At 50.0% G+C, this 24,252-nt stretch overlaps 1 protein-coding gene across 1 annotated transcript; it reads right to left on the minus strand.

The window, feature by feature from the left end:
• Positions 1-1,892: 1,892 nt before the first annotated feature.
• Positions 1,893-24,175, minus strand: LOC141545082 (hippocampus abundant transcript 1 protein-like). The gene is made up of 16 exons (XM_074272061.1): positions 24,140-24,175; positions 23,785-23,862; positions 23,332-23,484; positions 22,758-22,810; positions 18,958-18,994; positions 15,607-15,702; positions 13,629-13,691; positions 12,261-12,388; positions 11,818-11,932; positions 10,026-10,244; positions 9,571-9,684; positions 9,098-9,169; positions 8,875-8,987; positions 8,476-8,573; positions 8,149-8,315; positions 1,893-8,069 (listed from the first exon to the last, which is right to left on the minus strand). The coding sequence occupies exons 1-16, from the start codon at positions 24,173-24,175 to the stop codon at positions 7,857-7,859; spliced, it is 1,755 nt and encodes a 584-aa protein (XP_074128162.1). The 3' UTR covers positions 1,893-7,856.
• Positions 24,176-24,252: the final 77 nt, after the last annotated feature.

A 24,252-nucleotide genomic window follows, 5' to 3' on the forward strand; every position in this document is an offset into this window, starting at 1 on the left:
AATCTAAAGAGATTGATATAAAGGATTGTAGTGACTCTGGAAGTTCCAGGGACAGTGTGATGTAGACTGTTTTCCATTTCTCAGAAGCATCGGTGGTTTCGATTTTATTACTATTCCTAAAGTAGATAATGGAGAGCTCTGGCAGGCCGATGGTAGGATGCATGGAGAGGAGCATGGCAGGGTTAGGAGCTGTTAGACAGGATGATTTCTCCCCAATCAAGACAGTGCTGCCCAAGGTGGGAGTTCCCCAGATGTTCAGCAACATCAGGGCAGAAGGCAAGAAGGGTGAATATGATCAGTTAGGTAAGGACTGATTCCAGTAAGATATAGTTGTCACTGACCCACTCAGCCGTGGTTTCCTCATCTGTAAAATGGGAGATTTGGTTGAAATTGTCCTTAATTGTCCATTTCCGTTCTCCAGTCTCTGATCTAGCACTAAGTAGCCGGTTTGTCTCTGGCACCTACCACCACCAGGTGGCTCCCTAGTCTTGCTTCTCCCAGCCCTGAAATTCACTTTTATCTTTTCAGGCTTTCTGAGGTGATAAAGATGCTAATTGTCAAGAGCCTCCCAGCTAATATTGGGTCCTTGAGTCAGCTGGCCGAAGAAATCTGATCAAGAATCGGCTCTCAGACCATCTGGAGACCCTCTCATCTCATCTCTGGTCTCTGTTCCCCTTGGGTCTCAGTCCTGTCAGCAGATAGCTGTCTGTCTCTCTCTAGAGCTCCCCCAAGTGGCAGGTCCCTTCAAGGCCCTGGGACCAGCCTTCCCCAAGTTGAATGCCTTCCTATCCTCAAAACTCCTCTCTCCTGGGAAGTTTCCCTTCATTACCTCATCACCCTCAGTGCTTACTGGTTAGCTGGCACTGAAATTATACAATTGCCTTGACTTTCTGTTCTAATAGACGCTAAGCTCCTTAAGGCTGAGCTCAAGGAACTAACCTTACTAATACCCAAAAGTTAGATGTCTCCGGTTCCTCTATATAAAATAAGAGGGAAAGATTAATTGACTCACTCCCTTCCTAAGATGGAAATATTATGGGATCATTGAGTGAATGTCAGAATTGGAATGAACCTTAGAAGACCCTGGAGACAAACCTCCTCATTTTAAAGTTGTTTAACAGAGGCCTCCAAAGGGAAACTGACCTAAGGTAGCCCAAATCAGTGGCAAGAACTCAGGACTTCTAAGTCCTACCAATAGCACATGGCCTCTCTGCCTGAAAATGACACAATTATATTAGATAAAATTTTCTTTTTTAAAGGAGTTTTTGCATATTAAACCCAAGAAGAGAAACAATTCTCTGGAGTAAGTGTCATACCGGAGTTATTAGTTAGCCATCAAAAATACTTCTGCATGCTTTTGTTTAATGATTTTTAAAAGGAAGTACATTGTGGTTCACATCCCCATTCGGGATTTTCTTGGCAGATATACTGGAGTGGTTTCCTTCTCCAGCTTAATTTACAGAAGAGGAAACTGAGGCAAACAAATGACAAGGGTCACTTCAAGAAAAAGTTAAAAGAGTATGCTTTAATCTTTATTCAGCCACCATCAGTTCTTTCTTTGGGGAAGGACTTTAAGTCCTTCAGATTTGCCTTGGATCATTGTATTGCTGAGGAGGGCTAATCATTTCATAGCTGATCATCTTACAGAATTGCTGTTTCTGTGTACACTGTTCTCCTGGGTCTACTCATTTCATTTAGCATCAGTTCATGTAAGTCTTTCCAGGATTTTCTGAGAGCACCTGTCATTTCTGATGTCACCAAAGTATTCCACTACAATCATATATAACAACTTGATCAGTCATTCCCCAATTGATGAGCATCTCTCCAATTTCCAATTCCTTGCCACCAGAAGAGATGCTATAAATATTTTTGTACAAATGGGTCATTTCTCCTTTTTATTTCTCTTGGGATATAGACATAGTAGTGTTATTGCTGAGTCAGAAGATATGCGTGGTTTTATAGCTCTTTGGCTATAATTACAAATTGCTCTACAGAATAGTTGAATCAGTTCACAATTCCAATAACCATGCATTGTCTCAGTTTTTCCACATCCCTTCCAACATTTGCCAGTCTAATAGGTGTGAAATAATAGCTCAGAATTATCTTAAATTACATTTCTCCAATCAATTGTGATTTAGAACATCGTTTTTCATACTTCATCTGAAAAATATTCATGTCTTTTGATCATTTATCAATTGGAAAAATGGCTTTTAAAAATAAATTTGACTCAGTTGCGAAATAAGGCCTTTATCAGAGAAATTTGCTTCAAATATTTTTCATAGTTATAACTGATAACTGCTTTTTTATCCATCTTATTTCTCTCATCTCCCCTCATCTTTTTATTCTATTTATTCTCTCTCTTTAATCCTGTCCATCCTCAAAAAAATTTTGCTTCATCACTACTGCCTTCCCAAACCCATTATCCCTTTTCCTATCCAAATTTCTCTTATCCCCTTTACCTCCTACTTTCCTGTAGGGTGAGATAGAGTCAATTCAGATGAGATTAAGGTTCGCCATCTCCTCCATCTTTCCCTCTACTATTAAAGCTTTACTGCTTCTTTTATGTAAGATAATTTACTCCATTCTACCTTTCCCTTTCTCTTTCTCCCAGTACATTTCTCTTGCCCTTAATTTTTAGATACCATTCCCTTTATATTCAATTCACACTGGTGCCCTCTATATTTCTTCAAACTGCCCTAATAATTGGAAAATTCTCATGAGTTACAAGTATCTTCCCATGTAGTATAAACAGTTTAATCTTAAGTCCTTTATTCTGTTCTGTATCTTTTGGGCTTCTCCTTACTCTAGTATTTAAAAGTCTTATTTGCTCTTCCACTCAAGTCTTTTTATCAAGAATGCTTGAAAGTCCTTTTATTTCATTGAATGTTCATTTTCTCTCTAAGGAATTAAATTCAGTTTTGCTGGATAGGTGATTTCTTGGTTGTAATCCTGGCTCCTTTGCCCTATGGAATATCATATTCCAAGCCCTCTGATGCTTTAAAGTAGCAGCTTCTAAATCTTGTGTTATCTTGACTATGGCTCCATGATCCTCAAATTATTTCTATTTGCAATATTTTCTCCTTGACCTGGGAGCTCTAGAGTTTGGCTAGTTTCCTACAATTTCCAGGTGATTGGTAGATTTTTTCAATTTCTCTTTTATCCTCTGATTCCAGAATTTCAGGGCAGTTTTCCTTGATAATTTCTTGAAAGATGATATCTAGCCTCTTTTTTAAATCATGGTTTCTGGGTAGTCCAATGATTTTAAAATTATTTCTCCTGGATCTATTTTCTAGGTCAGTTGTTTTTCCAATGAGATATTTCCAAGTCCTATTTTATGCTTTTTGTTTTGTTTTAATTTCTCCTAGTCATTACCTTCCATTTGCTCAATTCTAATTTTTATGGAGTTATATTCTTCAATGAGCTTTTGCACCTCCTTTTCCATTTGGCTAAGTCTACTTTTGGAGTTCTCTTCAATAAACTTTTGTATATATATATTTTCACATTTGACCAATTCTCCTTTTTAAGATATTTTTTCTCACTTATTGCATTTTTATTTTTCTTTTACCACTTGGCCTAGTCTTATTTTTTAAAGTTGGTTCAACTACTCTGGAATTTTTTTTTTTTTTTATGATATTTGTTTCTTTTCATCCCCCTATTAGACTGAGTTTGAGGGTGAGGACTGCCTTCTGCCCATATTATAGTAAGTGCTTAATAAATACTTGATTCTTACCTCTAAGATCAAACACTAAATTTCTGTTTCACATCCAAACTTCTTCACCATCTGGCCCCTTGTCCTTTTAGCCTCATACCATATCACGCCCTTTCAGTCTATCCTCCCTGTTCTGATACTCCATCCCTGGGCCTTTGTACTGGCCTCGAGTTAGGTGACTTGCCCAGTGAATTCACACAGCTACTATATATTACAGCTTCAGTCCTCCTGACTCCAGTGCTCTGTCCACGGCAACACTTAGCTATCCTTCCTGGTTTGCATTCTATTAGTCTCTTCCAAGACAGTTCCAGTACCTCTCCTTGTGTACAGAACCTTTCCTGATCCCCCCAGACACTAGTGCCCCTTGTATTTACTCTGTCCATAGCTACATAGACATTGGTTTGTAGAGGTATGCATGTTTGTTCCCTCTGATTGAGCGTGAACCCCCTGAAAACATGGACTGGCTCACTATGCCCAGGCTTAGTGTTTGGTAAACAAATGTTGGTTGGCTGACTTTACGATGCTGGCTGTACAGTTAAGCCAATAAGCCTGGCATCTTTGCAGGTGTTGACTGTTGAGCCTGTGGAGTCTGGAAGGTCCCAAGAGCCCGATTTCCATTGGTCTGGTATTCCAAACACCACTGCCGATGTCCCCTGTGGAGTTCCTTTCTCTGCCTCTGGAGTTTTATCCAGCTGGACCTGATCATTTAAGTGGAAGTCTGTATGAACTCAAGAGCCAAATATTCCCTGAAGGTGGGTCCCACCAGGAGGATCAGACCTTCCCTTTAGGGGGAGGGAGTAGATTGTGAGACAAGGTGGCTTTCACTGAATATAAATTATGACTGGTGACTGGCAGAGGGCAAAGGCCGCATTTCCCTTTACGGAAACCTCCATGAAGGCTAAGGAGATGAGCTCTGTGAAGCTTTCCTGGAAGGAAAGGTAACAAAGGAGTTGGGACAGCCAGGGATGGCCTGCCAAGGATGCAGCCACCAGGCTGGAGCCTCCAGGAAGCGAGCTTGCATGTGCTGGTTCAGGGCAGGGCTGGGCCAGCCCTTTGGCAGGAGGTGCCTTTTTGTCCCAGCTGGGCTCTCTTAAGGACGGGAGCATCAGAGCTGGGACGGGACCTCGGGAGCTAGATGAACCAGGGCTAAACAAACAGTTCACCAGGCAGAAACACACAGGCAGAGACTGGCTTTTTTTTTTTTTTTTTTTCTTTGCAAGAAGAAAGCAGCTGTTTAATAAATAACCAGGAGGGGGGCATCTGAATCTAAACACAATCTGAAATCAACTAAATTGTTCTGAGTTATCAGCTAAAAACACAAAATCAACAACACACCAGGGGGTTAACGTCATCAATTCCAAAGTATAGGGCTGGTCCCTTCTTAATGAAAACAGAGGTTGGCTACGGTAGGGAGTGGGGGGTGGGGGTCCTGGAGGGAGGAGGACCAAGCAGAACCAACCGTGAAACCTTGGCCACTTGCCAAGAGCCAACTCACATCACTGTCTCCATGTTTGTTTCAAGCAACAGCAGGTCCACTGGGACTCCTTCAAATCCCCCAGCTGGGTCCCTGAGGAGGGCAAGGTAAACCAGAAGAGAACTAGGCAGAGAGGAAGGCAGGGCCGGAGGAAGAAGGGGGTGCCTTCGGCCCCAAACTGGGGGGCATGGCCCCAGGGACACCCCATGGACAGCTGGCCCACGGCTTGTGCCAACATTCCAATAGTGGCACCGCCTGGCTGAACAGAAAAGCTGACGGGGGGGGGGGGGGGGAAATGCCCTTTCCGATAATTGGTTCATGCTTCCCCTCCCCCTTTACAAAGTGTAACATAAAATTGGCAGAAATAGTGGTTTCTGGACGATTTCCAGGACACATGGGGCCTATCAGACCCACAAGGGTCTTCACGCAGCCCTGGCAACTAGTGCCTTTCAGGGACTGGGGCAAAGGCAAGAGGTCCAGGACGAAACATGCTTCAAGGGATTTTGTTTTAGGGGGCAGGGGCCTGCAGAGGCGGGGGTGGGGGAAGCTTGCTGGAATTGGGGCCATGGGCCTGGTCCCTGCCTTGTGGCTTCTGGGGTGAGGGGATCAGCTGTCTGCTCAGAGCTCTGTTCCTGGCAATGCCAGGTTACCACAGGTGTCTCTCTGATCTAGGGGCTCCCAGCCTGACAACCCGAGTGGGTCTGTTAATTTGAATTTTTGAAATAGTCTTCTGGGACCTTTTGAAAGGATGGGTGAGAGTTTGCTTTTCTGATGTCCCTACCCAGAAGATAGGCCGACTGTTGGAAAGAAAGCCCTGGTGGGCATGGGGCTGCAAGGGGAAGAGGAATGAGAAACGGGACTGCGAGTCCGCCTGTCCCTGCAGACTAAAGTGCAAAATGGAAAGGCCACCCCCACCTCCTCTCCCAGGGTGGGCTCATTTCTACAATGTCTGGATGGCTCTGGCCCCAGCACTGTAGGTCCTGGATGAAGGAGACAGATGGGCGGGCTAAGGGCAAGGCAGCTTTGGCCACCTCCCCCACCAGACACACAGAACCCCCAGAGGAAGCTCCCATAGGAAGTGCTCACTCCTGGAGGCTCCTGGACTCATGGGGAGGGGCCAGAGAAGCCCTAAAAGCCTTCCACCTTACTGGGGATGGAGGCTAGAGATCTCAAACTGCTTTGTATGTAAACAAAAGTCTTGGCCAAGAATGGTGGGAAAGCTTGGGACCCCCTCCTGGGACAAAATGCCCAATGTGGGCTGTGGCAGGTCTTTCCTGGGGGGTGGGAGGAGGGCAGAGCCATGGGCCGCCCCAGACCCGTAACTGACCTCCACTGGCCACAACTCGGGGACAAAGCTGGAGCATTGATGGCAGCCGGCCCAGCACCGGGGCCGCTTCAAGCAAAGGGAGTCATGGGGCCCTTGTGAGCAAGGGTCACCAGCAGCAATATAACCAAAAGCAACATGGGGAAAACCAAGGGGTCAAACCTGGTGCAGAAATGACTCCTGCCTCATGGCCGCTTTTCTAGCTGTCACCTGGACAGCCTGACCTTCCTTAGAGGGGCTTTGCTGTGACCATTTGGGCTAGTTCTTGGGCATCCCAGAATCCTCTGCTGCTCTCCAATGTGTGCAGGCAAGGAGACATTTTGGCCTTTCCTTTAGATCTAGACCTTAGACCTCTAGGGATGGGGGTTGGGGTGTGGCAGGCTCCTGGCCCCAGTCTTACACTCCCTAGAACTGACCCCAGAAATGCAGGAGTGGTGCCTTGAGGACCCAGGGGGTTCCAGGGATCCAGCCAGCCATTACTCTGACCCACAAGCTCTAGGGTTTTTTGGATGGCAGCTGCAGGGCCAATAATGGATGCATACACTGGAAATGTCCCAGTGCCTCTGGGTCCCTGATCTCCCCTCCTTTGGTGGGCTCCTCCCTTCCCCCACTCCTCCAGTTAAGAACCATGGCAAACCTGATTCTCTGGCTGCTGCAAAGCAGCGGACCTGATAAAGGGGGGGGGGAATCTCTTTTGGGCTTCTGGGGGCACATAAGTAGGAAACATGGGGACCCCTCACAAGGATTTGGGAAACCTCTGCCTTCTACGATACCATCAGCAAGGAGCTCCCTGCCGAGAGCATCCTGGGCTGGGCAGGCACATTTGGTTGGGTGCCAAGGAAGAGGGGCCCTCGGGGTTGGGTCGGTTCTGGCTAGCTAACGCGGACAGTGGGTCTGCTGTTGCTGGTCCCTTTTCTGCCTGGTCCCCCTTCACCCCAAGGGGAATCGGAAGTGCCTCCTGTGGGCCAGGACCTGAGATTCGGGCACTCCCCCGCTCCCTGGCAAGACGAGGATTTGGCAGGTCCCATTTCAAAGTCCACAGCTCCCCAGAAGCAGGTGAGTCAACACTAGCCTGTCTTCACCTGGTGTAGTCCCAACTCGTTCCTATTCTCCAGCCCGGGGTGGATGACAGAAGCCTAGTTTTGCACCATTGGGACTGAGTTTGTGGGTAGCTGTGTTTTATCTGTGTTTGGCTCTGAGGGCCTCAGTCTCCTTGGTCCTCTTGTTTGCTATTAGTGGTACAGTCCGTGACCGCCTGCCCTCCCACCCCGGTCCAGTCCGCATCGAGCACACCGCAGTCGGTGGGGTGGGTTGGGGGAAGGCGGCGGTTCCTGGCCTCTCCCTTCCCCTCATACACTGCTGTCCACCAGGAGGGGCTCCTTGCCATCCAAGCCGCCCGCCTGGGGGCTGTGCGTGTGGCTCTGGGCACCATTGCTGTGTTTCTTGTGGCTGCCGGACCGCAGTGTGAGATGATTGTGCTCAGGGATGAACAAGGCCACTAGGAGGGACAGCAGGACTGAGCACGCTCCAAAGAGGAAAGGGGGGCCGGGGATGATGCTCCGCTAGAAGGGCAAAGGACAGGAAGGGGTAAGTGCGAGGGCCGGCGGGGGAGGGCGGGGGAAGCGGAGGGGCGGTCCTCACCTCATCCGAAGGGTTGGCCATGTTGGGCTTGGCGGCCTTCTCCAGGCTCTCCACCGCCACCATCTCGTTCAGCTCCACGTGAAAGAGATAGAAGACGAAGCCGTAGAGAGCCGGGCCCAGACCATTGCACAGCCCCCGGATGCCTGTGATCATCCCTTGGACGACCCCTGGGGGCAGAGAAAGCCTGGTCCTTTCTGACACTCTATGCCCCAGGCGGCTCTCGCCCCCCCAAGCACGGGGCAGGGAAAGCCTCATCTCTGGGGCCAAGGCCCTCCTCCCAGGCCAAGCCGCCCCCTCACTGCTGCCTCCTAGCAAAGCCCGAGCTACCTTGCTGGTCGGGGTCTGCGTTCCGGGACACCATGGCGCTGATGGCAGGGAAGGTGATGCTGGACATGGCGGCCACCGCACCTGCGGCCCACATCATCCTGGGGGAGGAAAGAGACTGGCCTTGGACTGACACGAACCGGGCTAGAGCAGGGTTAACGGCTCCCCCCGGGGCCCCGACCATGACGGTGGGGCTCCCCCGTGTGGATTAAAGGGAGGGGGAGAGAAGTGGAGCAGCATCAAAGTCCCTCCTGAGGAAGTGCGTTCTGACGATTCTGCCCTTTGAGGGCCCGGATCTCTTCAGCAGAGGCCATGACATGTCCAATGTCCCTGCCCGAGGCATTGGGGAGGGCAGGGGAGGGAGGCAGGGCATGGAGGAGGGGGCTCTGGGCGGGCGCTTACCAAGGCTGGGAGCCAAAGCCGTACCAGGCCAGCTGTAGGATCTGGAACCCCAGGCCAAGCAGGATCGTGTTCTTGTTCCCTATGGAGCGCATCAGGATCCCCAGCACCACCGTCTGAAAGAGAATGGGCACGTGTTGCCAAAGGAGAGCAACAAGGGCAGGGGTGGGATGGGCTGGGGGCTGGGAGAGAAAATGACAGGACAGGAATGGGGAGAGACCCTTACCTGAGCCAGGATGGAGAGAATCCCCACCACACCAATGAAGGCGGCCACTGTCTCTGAGGAAAAGCTAATTACCTGCAAAGACCAGAGAAGGAGTGCAGAGTCTGGGCTTAAGTGACAGTCTAGATTGGGACCCTGAATGGTAAGAGGTTCTAGTCCCCTCTGGACCGGATCCTCCCTCCAGTACTAGACTGGGCCGAGCGTCCTTCCTGCAGGCCGAGTCCAGCTGCTGCCGAGCTGGCTCCTGCTTCTTCTTCATGGGAGGGAGGGTGACAGAGGAGCCTCGAAGGATCCAGGAGTCCTTGGGTGCTGTGTCTAGCTCGGCCTGGGAGCCTCTCTCCACTCCAACAAGTCTCCAAGATCTCTCAGAAGAGATCTCTGCAGGGCAAGCGGGTAACTCCCCCCCATCCCGTCCTGAACCCCCCCCTTCCTGTATAGGCTGCCAGGGCTCCTGCTCTGACCGTGGGCTCACTCACCTGGCGCAGGTAGAGAAAGAAGCTAGAGTACTGGCCGGCTTCTGGTAGGTAGGAAAGGAAGACAGTGATACAGATGAGGAGCACGGTCGAGTCCTGGCCCACTTTCCGAAGAGACTGAGGGAGACACAGGGCACACTGAGAGAGGCAGAGAAGGATGGGTGCCCCATACAAAGGCCCAGAGGGACGCGATCTGAAGGTTGGCCGGCGCCCCTCCCCCAACCCCATCCTCTTCCTCCCAGAATATCCCAGGGCTTGACGTTTCCAGGAGAGCCACTGCTCTGAGGGGGACTCCGTCCTCCAAAAGGCTCTCGAGGAAGCGGGGCCCTCACTTAGCCCAAGATGCCCAGAATCTCTGTCAATCCACTAAGATGTCAAGCCACACTCAGACAAGTTCTCCATTTAGTGAGACCGCTTCCAGCGGAGGGCGGGGGTGTGGGAGAGGCCAGGATACTTACAGCAAAGGGGTCGGCCTGCTCCCAGGAGATGGGGGCCCCCCAAGACACCGGGCGCATCTCCTCGGGCAGGGACTCAGGCACAGCCAGCAAAATGAAGCCGATGTCCAGCAGAGCAACGGCTGAGGCCAGCACCACCACCAGCGTGTCCCCATAGGCGCGGGACAGGTAGGCACCGATGGCTGGGCTTGTCACCAGACTGGCAGCAAAGGTAGCGGAGACCTGGGGGAGAAGGACAAAGGGGATGCTCAGCTGGTCCCTTGCTGGTCTAGGGCTGTACTGCTCGGCTGTCAGAGAAAGGTTCTGCCAGGAAGCTCTGTGCTCACTTCGTAGCCCTATTCACTCTTTTTACCTTCCCTGAGCAAACCCGTGAAGGATCTTGTCGGTGACAGCGAGTTAGGGAGACAAAAACAGGGATGAGGTAAGGAGAGGTTAAGAAATGCAGGCTCTGTGAGAGGGGCCCCGAGGGCTGTAGAGTCCAGCCTTGCAGCGGGACCCCGGAGATGGCCCCCTATGTGTGTTACATCTCTGAGCCACCTCTCTGGGTGTTTGGATGATGTCACCCATTCCTAAGTGGAGCGGTATGGGGACCTTGCCAGGGGGCAAACTTGGGAGTAAGAGGGACCATGAGGAGCTTTTACGTGTCCCTCCCGTGTCCCAATACTGTCCAAAGTGCCGGAGATGCAGAGACAAGCCAAAATCATCCTTGCCTCCAGGCCCCTTATACTGTCCTGGGGGGAGCAGGGACATACTGAAATAAATACAACGTAGTCATGGGGAGGAGGGGAGGGCCTGAGGTGCTACCGGGAGCCAACCCTGAAGGCACAGGGAAGAAAGCGGAGCTCTGTGATGAGAAAGACTGGGAAATGGCCCATCCCACACAGGAACAAGGAGGATGGTGTAGTGGGAATGCAGGGTTTTATGAGGGAGACAAATGTGAAATCAGCTGGAACCACACTGTGGGGAGGAGATTTTATGCCAAAGGAAAAAGGGAGCCAGTGAAGCTTCTTGAGCAGCAGAGCGATGTGATCCAAACTGTACTTGGGAGTATCAGTCTGGCAACTATGCAGAACATGGATGGAGAGAGAAGCCACAAATCAGAAGACCAATTAATAAATTAGGGCAGTGGCCCAAGAGAGAAGGGAGGCCCTGTACGGAAGGGAGAGACGCTGTAGAGGGCCTCTGGCAGGTCTGGCTGGTGGTCATGGGAAGCCACATTAGAGCAGTGCACAGAGAGGATGGGAGCCGTGCATCAGAAAGTTTGGTCAGGGCTGTGTGGGACTGCCTGCCTAGAGATGGGGCTGAAGGTCAAGTGGCTGAGCGACGGTCACTGCGAGTGTACAGGCAAAAAGGGATGCGAGCTGTGCATGAGGCTGAAGGAACATGCATGAGGGGTCTGGGAGGGGAAGGAAGAACTAGGAGGACTTCGCACTTTATTTACTGTGGGGCTGGTGAGTGGAAGAAACAGGCTTTGGAGCTGGGGGTGACTGGCAGGATGTGGTACTAATGACAGCAGAGGGGAAGGGAGCAGTCACAGCTTTGGGATGGAAACAAGAGCTTCCTGGCTGCCATTCAGCAAAGGCAGCCATCTAATTAAACGGGGAGAGATGAAACAGGAATCTAGGGTGTGGTGCCAGGGAAAGAGTCCGAGGTCTCAGGGGGCTGTGAACCGCAGTCCCAGGCCCGGTGCCAAAGTCCACCTGAGTGGCCAAAGCAGGGTGGCAGGATGGCTGGCGGGGATGGTCCAGCAAGGGTCAGAAAGTGAGGATTCTGTTCCAGAGCAGGGATGGCTCACCAGGCCATAGGCTGTGCTCCGCTCGTGCTCCTGGGTGATGTCGGCTACATAGGCAAAGATGACGGAGAAGGTGACCGCAAAGACGCCTGACATGGAAATGACTGCAAAGTACCACCTGAAGGAGAGAGGGTCGCCTTGTCCCAGCTCCTCGCCCAGCGTCCCGTCTTTCCCACCCTCCCCAGGAACGAATCTCGCCACCCCTGGATTTTGACCGCCCAACTGTGTGTGGGTCAGTTCCCTGTCGGCTGAGGCTGTGCTGCCGCCCAGAGGTGACAGACACAGGGCTTGGTTTGGGCTGGCCAGCAGGGGCCAACAGGGGTCAGTGGGGGCCAGGGAAATGCCAGGGGCCCAAGGGCCCCTGCTGGAGAGGGTGGGAGGGTGAGAACACTGAGGGAAGCTCCCGCCCTCCCCGAGTCATGGCCATGCCAGGACCCCTTGCTCACCACGGGCTGATCTTCATCAGTGGGATGGGCGCACAGGTGAAGAACACCGTCAAGAGGAGGAATGACTTTCTGCCCCAGACATCTGAGAGGGCGCCAATGAGAGGGGCACTGAGGAAAGACAGCAGGCCCTGGAAGACAGGAGCAACGGCAGCGAGGATTCGGTGAGGCCGGGGCCTGGGCAGCTCCCCCCTCACCCCCTGGAAGCTGATGTACCAGCTCTACCTGGCCCCGCCCCGTGCTCAGCCCCAGCCTCCTCCCTGAGCATAGCCCCAAAGCTCATGGGTCTGCAGGGCTCGGCACCTCTGCTGCCAGGAGGCTACAGGCACAGAGAAATGGCACAGGTGGGTACCCATGAGGTTCAAAATGACATCACATGAGCAGTCAGAAAATGAACTTTTTCTTTTTTCCATCTCCTAAAGAGAAAAGGACAGTGGGGCAGCTGGATGGCACACAGGCCCTGGAATCAGGGGAACCAGAGTTCAAATCCAGCCTTAAACACAACTCTTCCTAGCTTTGTGACTCTGGACAAGTCACTTAATCATAACTGCCTTGGGGGGGAGGAAACAGCAAAAGAGAGAGGAAGCCCCCCCTTCAAGAAGAAGGGCAGAAGTTGCCGTCCCCATCACTTCTCCAGGAGGGATGACTGGGACAATGACAGCTGCACTTCCGAGGAACTTCCTGGCCTCCACCCCACCCTCCTGCTAGGGCACCGGTCTCAGGCCCCCTGCCCCTAAGCACCCCCTTTTAGCAAACATTCTGTCTGCTACCGGAGGAGACCTTCCATCAGGATGTCAGTAAGTGGTGACACAAGAACAAGGAACAGCAAAGGAAGCCTGGGGGCTCCTTGGAAAGAACACCCAGCCTGGGATCAAGAAAACCTAAAGTCAAATCCCACCCAACACTTACTAGCTGTGTAATCCTGGGCAAGTAACTACCTCAGTTTCCTCCCTACAAAACGGGAGTTATGATGGCACTGACCTCCCAGGGCTATTGTGAGGATCCAATGAGATGTTCGTAAAACGTTCTGCAAACTTTAACACACTACATAAATGCTGGTTGTTGTTGTTACTGGAGAAAGCAGAGCCTTCTGCTGAAAGTGGCTTCTTCTTCCCAGCCCCCTGATTCTGTCCACCAGGCGTGGGGAAGGAGAGAGCTGTCCCCATGACTCCCCCGCTCAGCCCTGAATCCCCCGAACAAAGGGGCCCTTTGTTTCTGTGGCAATGTACTTTGTCCACTTGGAGCTGGCCAGAGGCCATGGCCTAGTGGGAGGCAGGGGATGAGTGGCCTGGGGTTGCTGCCAGGTCCTGTCCCTGGGCTATAATGGGAACCAGGGTAGAGTGGACATGCCAGGTGCCAGCTGAACCTCACCTTGACTCCGTGGATCAGGCCATTCATCAGGAAAGTGTGCTGTGGGAATGTCTGATGCAATACCTGTGGATGGTACCAGAATTCCATGAAGCTGCCACGTGCTAAAGGGTGCTTTCCCCTGCCCCCACCGCCCAGCACCCCTTCTCTGCTGCTGCCACTTTCCTCAAGGGTATGCAGGTCACTCTGGAGGAGGTGGTTTCAAGGCCCAGCCCACTGCTGACCCTAAGGCTCAGGCTTGGGCAAATTGGGACATGAAAACCAGCAGTTCTGTCCACTTGACAGAGTGGACACGAGAAATCCTGTAACTTGTGGAAATTATTTGGGAAAAAAAAATTTCTACTCTTGTAAGATCCTGTAGACAAGAATATTCCTGTTAATGGTCTCCCCAAACTTTTTTTGCTTGGTCCTCTCTTCCCATTTGCTTGGTAGTCAGCTAGCTTCTTCCCACGTCCTATTTTTATCCATTTTCCTCTACATTGGTTTAGCATTCCTGTATTTTACCCAGAAAATAGGTTTCTAAGGGCCATTGTAGTTTGGGAAAAGACAATTTTCTAGAAACAGGACATCAGAGCAGGGACCACAAATCCATTAAACCATGCCATGTTCACAGACACCCCAGTTCCTCAAAACAAGTCTGAAAACAGGCTTCTCCCTGGGGTTGCTGGCTGAGAGACTCTGGCCCTCCCCCTCCCTTTAAAAGCAAAGCTCCAGAGGTTGGACTTCAGAATCTTTTCTTTCAAGTAACCCCTCTGCACTTGGCATGCTTGCAATGTTTTTCTTTGTTCTTCCACTAAGAGCCAAGCCACCTTAGGCTGAACAAGGTCAAAGCTGTTTTACCCTCAAATAGGGGTCGAGCAGAGAGACACGGCAGGGGTGGGGGCTGGTGCCTAGTGGTGGGAGGGGGCGAATGAGGGGCTCTTTTCTTCAGGGTCCACAGACTGGGGACAGAAAGGGGGTACTTAAGAATAAAAGATGACAATGTTAAGATTTGGATAATTGGATTTGGATAATTGTATCCTTCAAATAAGAGCAGCTGCCATCTTTATAGTGATTTAGAGGGACAAAATACTTTTCACCCATTCTCTTAGAGAATCACAAAATCACAAGGGTAAATCTGGGGCTAGCCCAGCCCTATCTGAAGTCTGGAGCTCATGTTATCCTCATGACATATTCAGGAGAGAGGAAACACAAGTTTTATTCTCCCCCTTTTATAGATGAGAAGACTGAGTCTCAGCCCTCAGAAATTACTTGTCCAATGGCACAGAGTCATAAAGAACCAACGAAGGCCCTGACTCTCCCAATCTAGTCAAGGAGGTAACAGGCCTCCAGACACTATCCAGGCCTCTATTAAGTGGCGAGTGCAGCCTTCCCTGTGCTCCCTCAGACTGAGGTGGCCAGGAGTATCTGGTACAGCCTCCTGGTCAGACCAGGGCCCATGTCTCGGGACAGTTCATTCCATTCTGCCTACCCTCCTCTGGTTTCCTAAGGGGATGGTTCTTACAGCTCGTCCTAGTATAGGCAACAAAGACACAATGTTCTGTTCCCTGGGGAGTGGGGATCTGCATGGCTGGGCAGAGGGTGAGGTGAGCCTGGTCTATCATACACACTGTGCTGACTTAGTTCATCCCTGATAAAATGACAACACTATTCTTTCTACCAAGGCTGTTAGCCTGAGGTCAATTTCTGGCTTCCATATTTCAGGAAAATCACAATCTTCTTGCAGACAGAAGTAGACTCTCCATCCTCCTAGTGTTCAATGGTGGGTGCTTCTCGGGGTAGGGAAAGAGACCTGAAGGGAGCCTGGGTGACCTGCCCTTTTTCCAGAAACAATAGTGGCAGTAAAGAGCCTGAGTTCTAGACAATCTACCCCACCACTTAGCTTTATGGGAATTTTCCCAGCTTCTACTGGGAACTTATTCAGTCAAGTCATCTTTACTCTTCCAGATCTTGGGACCAAAAGGAGGTAATTGATACTCACCGTTAACATAGGGGTTGTGAGCAGGCCCCAGGCAAAAAACTCCAGGAAGATCACCACCACGGCATGGTATACACTAGGCTCGCCAATCCCCTGTCGCTGAAAAACAACAGGACTGGCTGGTAAGTGGATGAAGGGTAAGGCACAAGGGAATCAGCTTGGGGGAAGGGAAAAAAGGAGGTTGATTAAATAGTTTTCACTACATCAAGAACTTGGAAGGCTTTTGTTTGTTCTGAAAAGCCAAATGTAAACATCTCCCAGGCTGTTACCCCTGAGGTTCCAAGGCCCCAGAAGTTCAGCCAGGCTTAATCAATAAGGTCAGAGGTTCAAGGGCTCTAGGAACCCGAGGAATCCCCTTCAGTGAAAATGTAGCCAGCACAATCTGGAGCCCTGAATCAGGCACGAGTTCCCATTCCTGTAGAGATGGCACACAAACCCAGCTTTTGTTGGCTAAAATGCTGCATACAGCTCACCTAGGCTAACATAGCTAGAGCCTGAATAGATGACATAGCTGTCCGGAAGGCTAAGATGTCACCCAATCTGGGCATTCAAATGTTACTTTAATGTATGCTCCACGAGGGTACAACTGGACTAAGGGTATCCAGGCCAAGCAGTTTTAGAAATATCAGTTCCAAACTTGCGAATGCCAGGGCAAGTCTAAAATGGAAATCCTTGTGCTTGGCCAGTATCCCCAAGTTTAGAAAAGGTAGTGGAATGGGCCTCAGAACCAGAAAGGCCTGATAATCCTACTTAGAAATAGCCAAAAGTACACTACATAAATGCTGGTTATTGTTGTTACTGGAGAAAGAATTTCATCAAGGACTGAAAATTGGCACAAAGCTATTAAGCCTTCCCCACTTTCCAGCCCTCCAGCCTTATAACCTGGTGGACCTCAAACAGCTTCATTCTTTCTCAGATCAAAGTCTTGAGCTCCCCCCAAATCGAGAGGCAGCCTGCTTCTTGGGGCCACACCACAGGTTCTAGATTCTTCAGCAGTTTTGCTCCAGCCAATGCTGAGTGATCCACTTCTTATTCTTTCCAGCCAGTCCAAGGAAGGGAAAAGAGAATAAATTTTAAAAGCCAAGATTCTTTTCCCAGGCTCCAGGAGCTTCCAGGTCAGTGGCAGGGCACAGTGGCTAGTGCCATCTCTTCAGCTAAGACAGGTGATAGAGAGGGGAGTGAACTGCAGTATGCAAATTCAGTGCCCATGCACTCATCTACATTTTGAGTAGAGTGGTCAATCCAGTTTTATCAGCCCTCATTAAAATATAGCCACAATGATGGCAAAGCCTTCCTCCCAGTCAGACAACATCCGTCTCCAGATTTTTAACTATTCTCTGAGCCGAGTGGAGCAAGCCCTGGATTGCAGTCCATGGGGGCTAACTCATTGTGTGACCCTGTAACTTTTCTCTTCTCCGGGGCTTGGTATGCCCCTCTATAAGAAGAGGAGGCAAAAGGAGCTCTCTTCTCAGGGTTTTCCCATTTCTTAACATTCTATAATTCTGTCGGTTGCCACGCTGAATTTTCTATTTCCTTACATTTTTTCTTAGGAGTTAATTTTTTAAAAAGAAGAGGAAAAGGGTTGAAACATTCAAATCACCCTAAGATCAGCTATGCCCATCTCTTCTCTTCAAAGCAGTTTCTCAAGGGACACTATAACACTCTGATCCCATCTCTGGCTCCTCAACTCAACTCTCATTATCCTGGCTCACACTCAAGTTTTCCTGTTACTATCCAAATAGCCACCAAATAAGAAGAAAACTTTTGAGATATTTGCTCCCCCATTTGACAAAACATCTCTAACAATTCAATTAAATATTTACTGTGTGGGAAGTCTAATGCTGGGTAAGCTGATGAGAGAAAGACCAGAGACAATTTCATCCCCACCTCTGAGGATTTACTAATAGCAGGGTGTACGATATGTACACACACGCGATGGGAGAACGCAATAAAAGTCAAAGAAGCATAGACTGAGGCTTGGCAGAGACTTTAAAGGTCATCCATCCACCCCCTTTGATTTATATGAGGAGCCAAGAAAACCAAAGTTCTGTGAAGAATTTGAGGGAGAGAACATTCTGAGCCAGGGAGACAAGAAGAGAAGGCAACATGAAAGAGCATGTGCCCAAGATAGTTTTTGAAGAAACACAAATAACTACTAGACAACAAGGTCCTCCAAGGCAGGTGCAGTGTTTCCTCTAAACTTGGTAGCTTCCTACTCCCCAAATAATGAATATTGAGAACCAAAAAGCAGTCACCAGTGTCTGTTGGGGCTCTACCTTCTAGATAATCTTGACTTAGAAAAACTTCTCCTAACAGAAATATAGGAAAAAAGACAACACAGCCAAAGGTAACAGAGCTTCAGAATGGTTCAGAAGGGAAGAGAGAACAAAGGTATGTTTTGTTCATTAAACTGTTTGATTCTACTGTTAAAATATAGGACATAATGTTTATGGTCTTATATAAGCTCGTATTCCTTATTTCATACATTTATTTGGCTATCTGTTTTTGTTGATGGTTGTTTGCATTTAAGAAACCAACCTGTTAGGGCCCTTCAGTAACTTTGGGTGACAAATGGCCAATGGGCTGCCTCACTCTAAGCTTCAGTTTCCAGTGAACCAGGTAGCTAACAGGTTGGACCATTTTTACAGACTGCTCTTCCAACGCTCTTCTTCAGGACTGACTTGTTTCCAGCGTAAATAAGGAAGCCTGTTTCAACTGTCAGTCAAATACAATGATCAAAACAACTTTCTCCTGATGGATAATGCCACTGATGTGTTCCTAATAAGCTAACAGTACAGAGGAAGCTCCCCAACAATAACTCTTAGAATACAAGTCAGTAAAATTTCTTCCCCAGAAATGAATTCTTCTGGTGATATTAATTTTTCTTTCTTTCTTTGTAAGCTTTGTAATGCTGTCTGCATATTTATATCAGTCATTTTAGGGTAGATCCCAGTCGGCCTCCTCTTGTAAAAAGAAAATAATTTAAATCAAATCACATGGCATTGATAGCTATCATATCTAGCGGTGTATCTTTGGTGCTACTAATTTATCATTTACACATCTATTCTCTAAGTGTTTTATTCCTTAGCCTTCTGAAATCTCAGTTGGAGTATTTCTTTCAGGGCAGGAGACTCATCCCTTCTACTTCTACAGAATGTCGGGTCTATTCCATTCAGAGGTCATACAGCCTAAATCTATGTTTCATACAGCACCCAGCAATAAGGTTAAAAAAAATTCTGAAGTGTGTGACATAATATGGAGAAAGTTGGGGCAGGAAAGGTCCTCTAAGATATTATTAAGTCCAACCTCTTCACTTTATAGACAGAAAACAGGACCAGAAGGAAAAACCTTTACCTCCAAGCCACACAAAGAGTTAGTGGCAGAGCTGGGACTAGAGGCCAGACCTTCTGACTCAGCTCAGTACTCTTTCTTTTCAATCAGAATGTGCAATGCTTCTGTTCCTTCCTCTTCTATCCAGTATAAAAGGATTTCCAGCCCTGAGCAAGTAAATGAAGGTCTCTCTGTAAGGCTCATGACATATAGGAACCACCAATTCAGAAAACTAAGTCTTTGTCCTCCAGCTCTTTCTCTGATACCATATTATAGACCTTGTTTCTCTTTAATCCAAGGGTCCCTTGAAAGGGATACATATGTCTTAAAAGCCTTCATGAGTGAAGAAAAATACAAAAAGCAAAGATTAACAACTTTAAAAAGTAGAACCACTGAAGTGGAAACTCAAACTTTTTGAGAAAGGCCTATCCAGGTTAAACAATTATGGCTGGAAGGTAAACTAGAAAGGCTAAGAAATTATTGGGCAACAATTTGCTTCAAAAAAAATTCTCAACAGAGTAGAACAATAGCCAAATCAAACAAAATAAAACTTAATTGGGATAAAGATTTTGGTAGATTAACACCAAAAAAAGCCAACCAATCAAGTATAGGATTAGGGTTTTCAATTTCAATATAACTGAACAACAACTCAGTGCGTGATGTGCTTCTGACAAGTCAACTTGACCTTACTCAATGAAATCGACAGGGCCACAAAGGAGGGAGTTAATAGTCCTATTGTCTTCTGTCCTAGACAGACCACATAAGGAGTTCTGTGTACATTTCTAAGGACATGTTTTGAAGATGGATGCTGACAACTGTAACATTTCCACAAGAGGGGACCTGAATGGGATGAAGGGACACAGAACCTCGTGAGATGTACAGTTGAAATGGGGGGGGGGTAGTTACGCTAAAGAAAAGATTTTGGGAAAGGGACATAATCATGATCTCCAAAGATCTAAAAAGCCATCATGGGCAGAGAGGGAAGATATATTCTGTGCAGCCTCATAGGGCAGAACAAAACCCAATGGGGAGGAAAGTTCTTGGGAAGTGGAGTTAAAGTAACTATAAAGAAGAAACTTTTCTAATAATCAGCACTGTCTCATGAAGTTGTGCGTGTACCATCATTGAAGGTATTTGAACAAAAATTAGATGAGTACTCAGGATGTGGCTGAGGGGAGTTGGCTGGGAGCTGGCTGGATGTGATGAACTTCAAAAACCCCTCCATTGAGATTCCAATAAGTATTGCCCTCTTCGGTGTCTTGGTCACATATACTAAGAAAAAATTATAATGTCTATTCCTGCCTTGGAAGAGTAGATGATGTCACTGGATAGTGTTGTACTGGGAGTCTGGAATCACTGAATTTGATCCTCCCAAATTTAGGATTATTGATCCTAAAGACTCAGTCAAGGAAATGTCAAAATCCAAATAAAGACAATTAGAAAGAGGGATGAAACAGCTCTAGCTTCTCGATCAGACCACTTGACAACAATGAATTTTAGCCTACTTTGGCCCATCCAGATATCCTATGGTCTTAAGTGACTCAAACATCATGTCACAAAATTTCATTTCTCTCCCATGGTGACAGAGTTAGTACTGGGCTTCTTGGTTCCATTCATTGCTTCTCCTCTGGGAAAATGACTGCTAGTTTTAGTCCCCAGAGGATTCTGGAAAGCAAGTCTGCACTCTCCACTTGATAGCAGGTAGACAGAGTCAAGTGAACAATTACTGAAAAATACTCAGGACAATAGTAAGACCTTCAAGGCATTGTGTTGATTGGTGACTCAGGATAGGGCATAGAGGCAGGCTGAGAGTGAATATATTCATTTAATATAAGATATTAAACTTTAACAGAACAATAATTTCCAAATGATTGAAGTAAATTACAAGTCTGAGCTGTACTTTGAAGGGTGGGCCATGTCTGTGATACTCGTAGAATACAGAATCTAGATTTTTCTTCCTGTCCAGCCCCTTCTGTGAATGCTTTCAGAGGCCCAGGCCTGTCCAGGGAAGTGGCCTTGGGCTTGCAGGCAGCTCTCTGACCTGCCTGGTGTCTAATCTATCCCCAAAGTATTAGGGCTGGAAGTGGGAACAGTGGTAACGTATTTCAAGTATCCTGAGGTAGGCAAATCAGAGGAGAGACACCAATGGAAATTAAAGATGGAAGTGGACAAAGCAAGAGTGATCGAGTACAGTCTGCTGAAGTTCAAGACAGGCTCACTGGAACCAGCCAGTTTTACTGGGATGGAGGGAAGCGTGTAGTCGGGAAGCAAAGGAAGAAAGACGAAGAGTTAGAGGATGTGGGTGGCAGGGAACAAGAATTTTCCTGAGCGACCGGAAAGTTTCATCCAGCTACAGTACAAGGTCACGGAGTCAGCGGCAGAGGCGGGACTAGAAAATCTGGTCGTTGTAGTAACTTCAACCTTATCTCCAACCCACCCTGCTGCCCTTCTCCCTAAGCGAGAGGAATGACAGCTGCCGGGGGCCAGTGTTGGAGGGGCGAAGGAACAAGAAGTCAGGGAGGAGTCAGGGAGCGGGGGAGAAAGTGGCGAAGGGGGAAGAGACAGAGGGGTGTACAGGAAGGTAACAGAGGCAAGGGGAATGGGGGGCGTGGTATATGTAAGGGCAGGAAAGGGGAAGGAGGAATAAGGGGATATTTGTGTGTCTAGTAGAAAGTAAGGGCAGGAGGAGGTGACAGTCAAAGAGGATGGAGCAGCAGAGTAATGGCCGGGAGAATGGGGCCAAGTGGTGTGTGTGTGTGAGTGTGTGGTGTGAGTGTGAGTGTGAGTGTGTGTGTGTGTGAGTGTGTGAGTGTGAGGTGTGTGTGTGTGTGAGAGTAGGAGTGTGTGGTGTGTGTGTGAGTATGAGTGTGTGGTGTGTGTGTGTGAGTGTGAGGTGTGTGTGTGAGTGTGAGTGTGTGTGTGTGGGGGGTGTATGAGTAGGAGTGTGTGTGTGTGGGGGGGTGTGTGTGAGTAGGAGTGTGTGTGTGGGGTGTGTGTGTGTGAGTGTGAGGTGTTTGTGTGTGTGTAGTATGTGTGTGTGTGTGTGTGAGGTGCGTGTGTGAATAGGAGTGTATGGTGTGTGTGTGAGTGTGAGTGTGTGGTGTGTGAGTGGTATGTGTGTGAGTGTGAGTGTGTGTGGGGTGTGTGTGTGTATGAGTAGGAGTGTGTGTGGGGGTGTGTGTGTGAGTATGAGTGTGTGGTGTGTGTGTGAGTGTGTGTGAGTGTGAGGTGTGTGAGTGTGTGTGTAGTATGTGTGTGAGTGTGAGGTGTATGTGTATGTGTGAGTGTGTGGTGTGTGTGAGTGTGAGTGTGTGTGTGGTATGTGTGTGTGAGGTGTGTGTGAGTGTGAGTGTGAGGTGTGTGTGTGAGTAGGAGTGTGTTGGTGTGTGTGTGAGTGTGAGTGTGTGGTGTGTGAGTGGTATGTGTGTGAGTGTGAGTGTGTGTGGGGTGTGTGTATATGAGTAGGAGTGTGTGTGTGTGGGGGTGTGAGTAGGAGTGTGTGTGTGAGTATGAGTGTGTGGTGTGTGTGAGTGTGTGTGTGTGTGTGTGAGGTGTGTGAGTGTGTGTGTAGTATGTGTGTGAGTGTGAGGTGTATGTGTGTGTGTGAGTGTGAGTGTGTGGTGTGTGAGTGTGTGTGTGGTATGTGTGTGTGAGGTGTGTGTGTGTGTGAGTAGGAGTGTGTGTGTGTGAGTAGGAGTATGTGTGAGTGAAGGGGACAAAATGGGAGTCTTGGGGATAGTACGGCAGCAATCAACATGGGGAACCAGGTGAGAAGGGGATTTAATAGACTGCTGGGGAAGGAGAGGAGAAGGGGTTGAAAATACTGGGTGCGCATGGATGGAAAAGGTGAGGAGAGATTGAGATGGGCCTTGGCAGCCTGTGGAGAAGGTATAAGAACAGGTCTAAAAGTCTAGTGGGGAGCAGGGAGAAGGTACGGGCACGGGCGGGCAGAAGGGCAGGGTGTCTGAGAAGCCACGGCCCAAGGTGGGCTCTGAGGCCGGAGCATCAGGGGCCAGGCTGAGTGAAGGAAAGGGCCTGAAGCAAAGGGAAAGATGGGAAACAGTGGGGCAGGGGCAGGGGGCGCTGTAGGGGCCAGGGCTGAGAAATGACTGACAGAGGGGGGGCCTGCACTGACAGGGCCCTGACTGGGATCCAGGGGCGCTGAGGGGCCGCGGCCGGGGTGTGGAGAAGACTGGGTGGGAGACCGCTGGGCTCTGAAACTGGGCTTTCTGGTCTCCCCGGGGCTTACAACAATCCCTGGCAGACAGCAGGTGTCTAATAAATGCTGGCTAAGTCCATTGGAGATAAAGGATGGGAGCCCCAGGTAAGGGCTGATGGAGAACAGGGCTGACGGGCTGTCTGAAATAACTGGGAGCCCAGGGAGGTCACAGCACAAACGGGCTCGGCCTGGGGCATGCGGGGCCTGGCGACCCCTGCTGGGCGGGCGGCACCCCCTCCCCTCCCAGAGGCTGCGGGGGCCTGGATGTTGCAGTGGCCACGCTGGGTGCACACACCAGGGGCAGTGAGAGCATCTCGGGGGCCCGGCAGGACCTAGCGGTGCCGCAGGGGAGGGATCCAAGAAGCTAGCTCTCACCGGGCCAGGGCCCAGCAGGCTGGCAGAGAAGGGCCCCGGGCCGGCGGGGAGCACCCCGGGCCCGGCGGGGAGCACCCCGGGCCTGGCAGGGAGGAGGTCCAGGGGCCTGGGCCGGCGGGGAGGGGCCTAGGAGCCGGGCTGGGGACGGGCACCCCGGGTCGGCGGGGAGGAGGCTCAGGGGCCCTGGGTTAGCAGAGGGCACCCCGGGCTGGCGGGGGCCGGGCGGGGGGGGGCAGCGGGGCCGGCCGGGCACTCACGGCGCCTCCGTCCTTGGTGATGATCTTCTTGGCCAGCAGCACGCTGCGGTTGAGCCGCTTCTTCTTCTTCTTCTCCCCCTGTCATGGTGCCGCCTCCTGGGCCCGGCGCCCCCGGCTCGGGCTCGGCCCCTTCATCCTGCAGCCCCGGGGCGCGGGGCGGCGCTTTCCCCGCTCCCGGCCAGGACCGGCCCGGCCCGGCCCGGGCCCCCGCCCGCCCGCTCCCTCTCCGCCCAGAGGCCGTGGGTCCTGTCAGCGGCGGCGGGAGCGGTGGAGGCGGCAGAGGCGGAGGCAGCGGCGGCGGCGGAGCTCCCGGAGCGGGCGGGCGGGCGGCTTCTCCGCCTCCTTAGCGACCCACTTCCGCCTGCCGCGGCTGCGTGCGCAACCACGCCATCTCCTCTCCGCCTACAACTCCCAGAAGTCTGCGCGCCTAACTCAGTCCCGCCCTCAATGATTCCAATTCCCGGCGTG

Source organism: Sminthopsis crassicaudata, chromosome 1 (assembly GCF_048593235.1).
Source record: "Sminthopsis crassicaudata isolate SCR6 chromosome 1, ASM4859323v1, whole genome shotgun sequence".
NCBI lineage: Eukaryota > Metazoa > Chordata > Mammalia > Dasyuromorphia > Dasyuridae > Sminthopsis > Sminthopsis crassicaudata.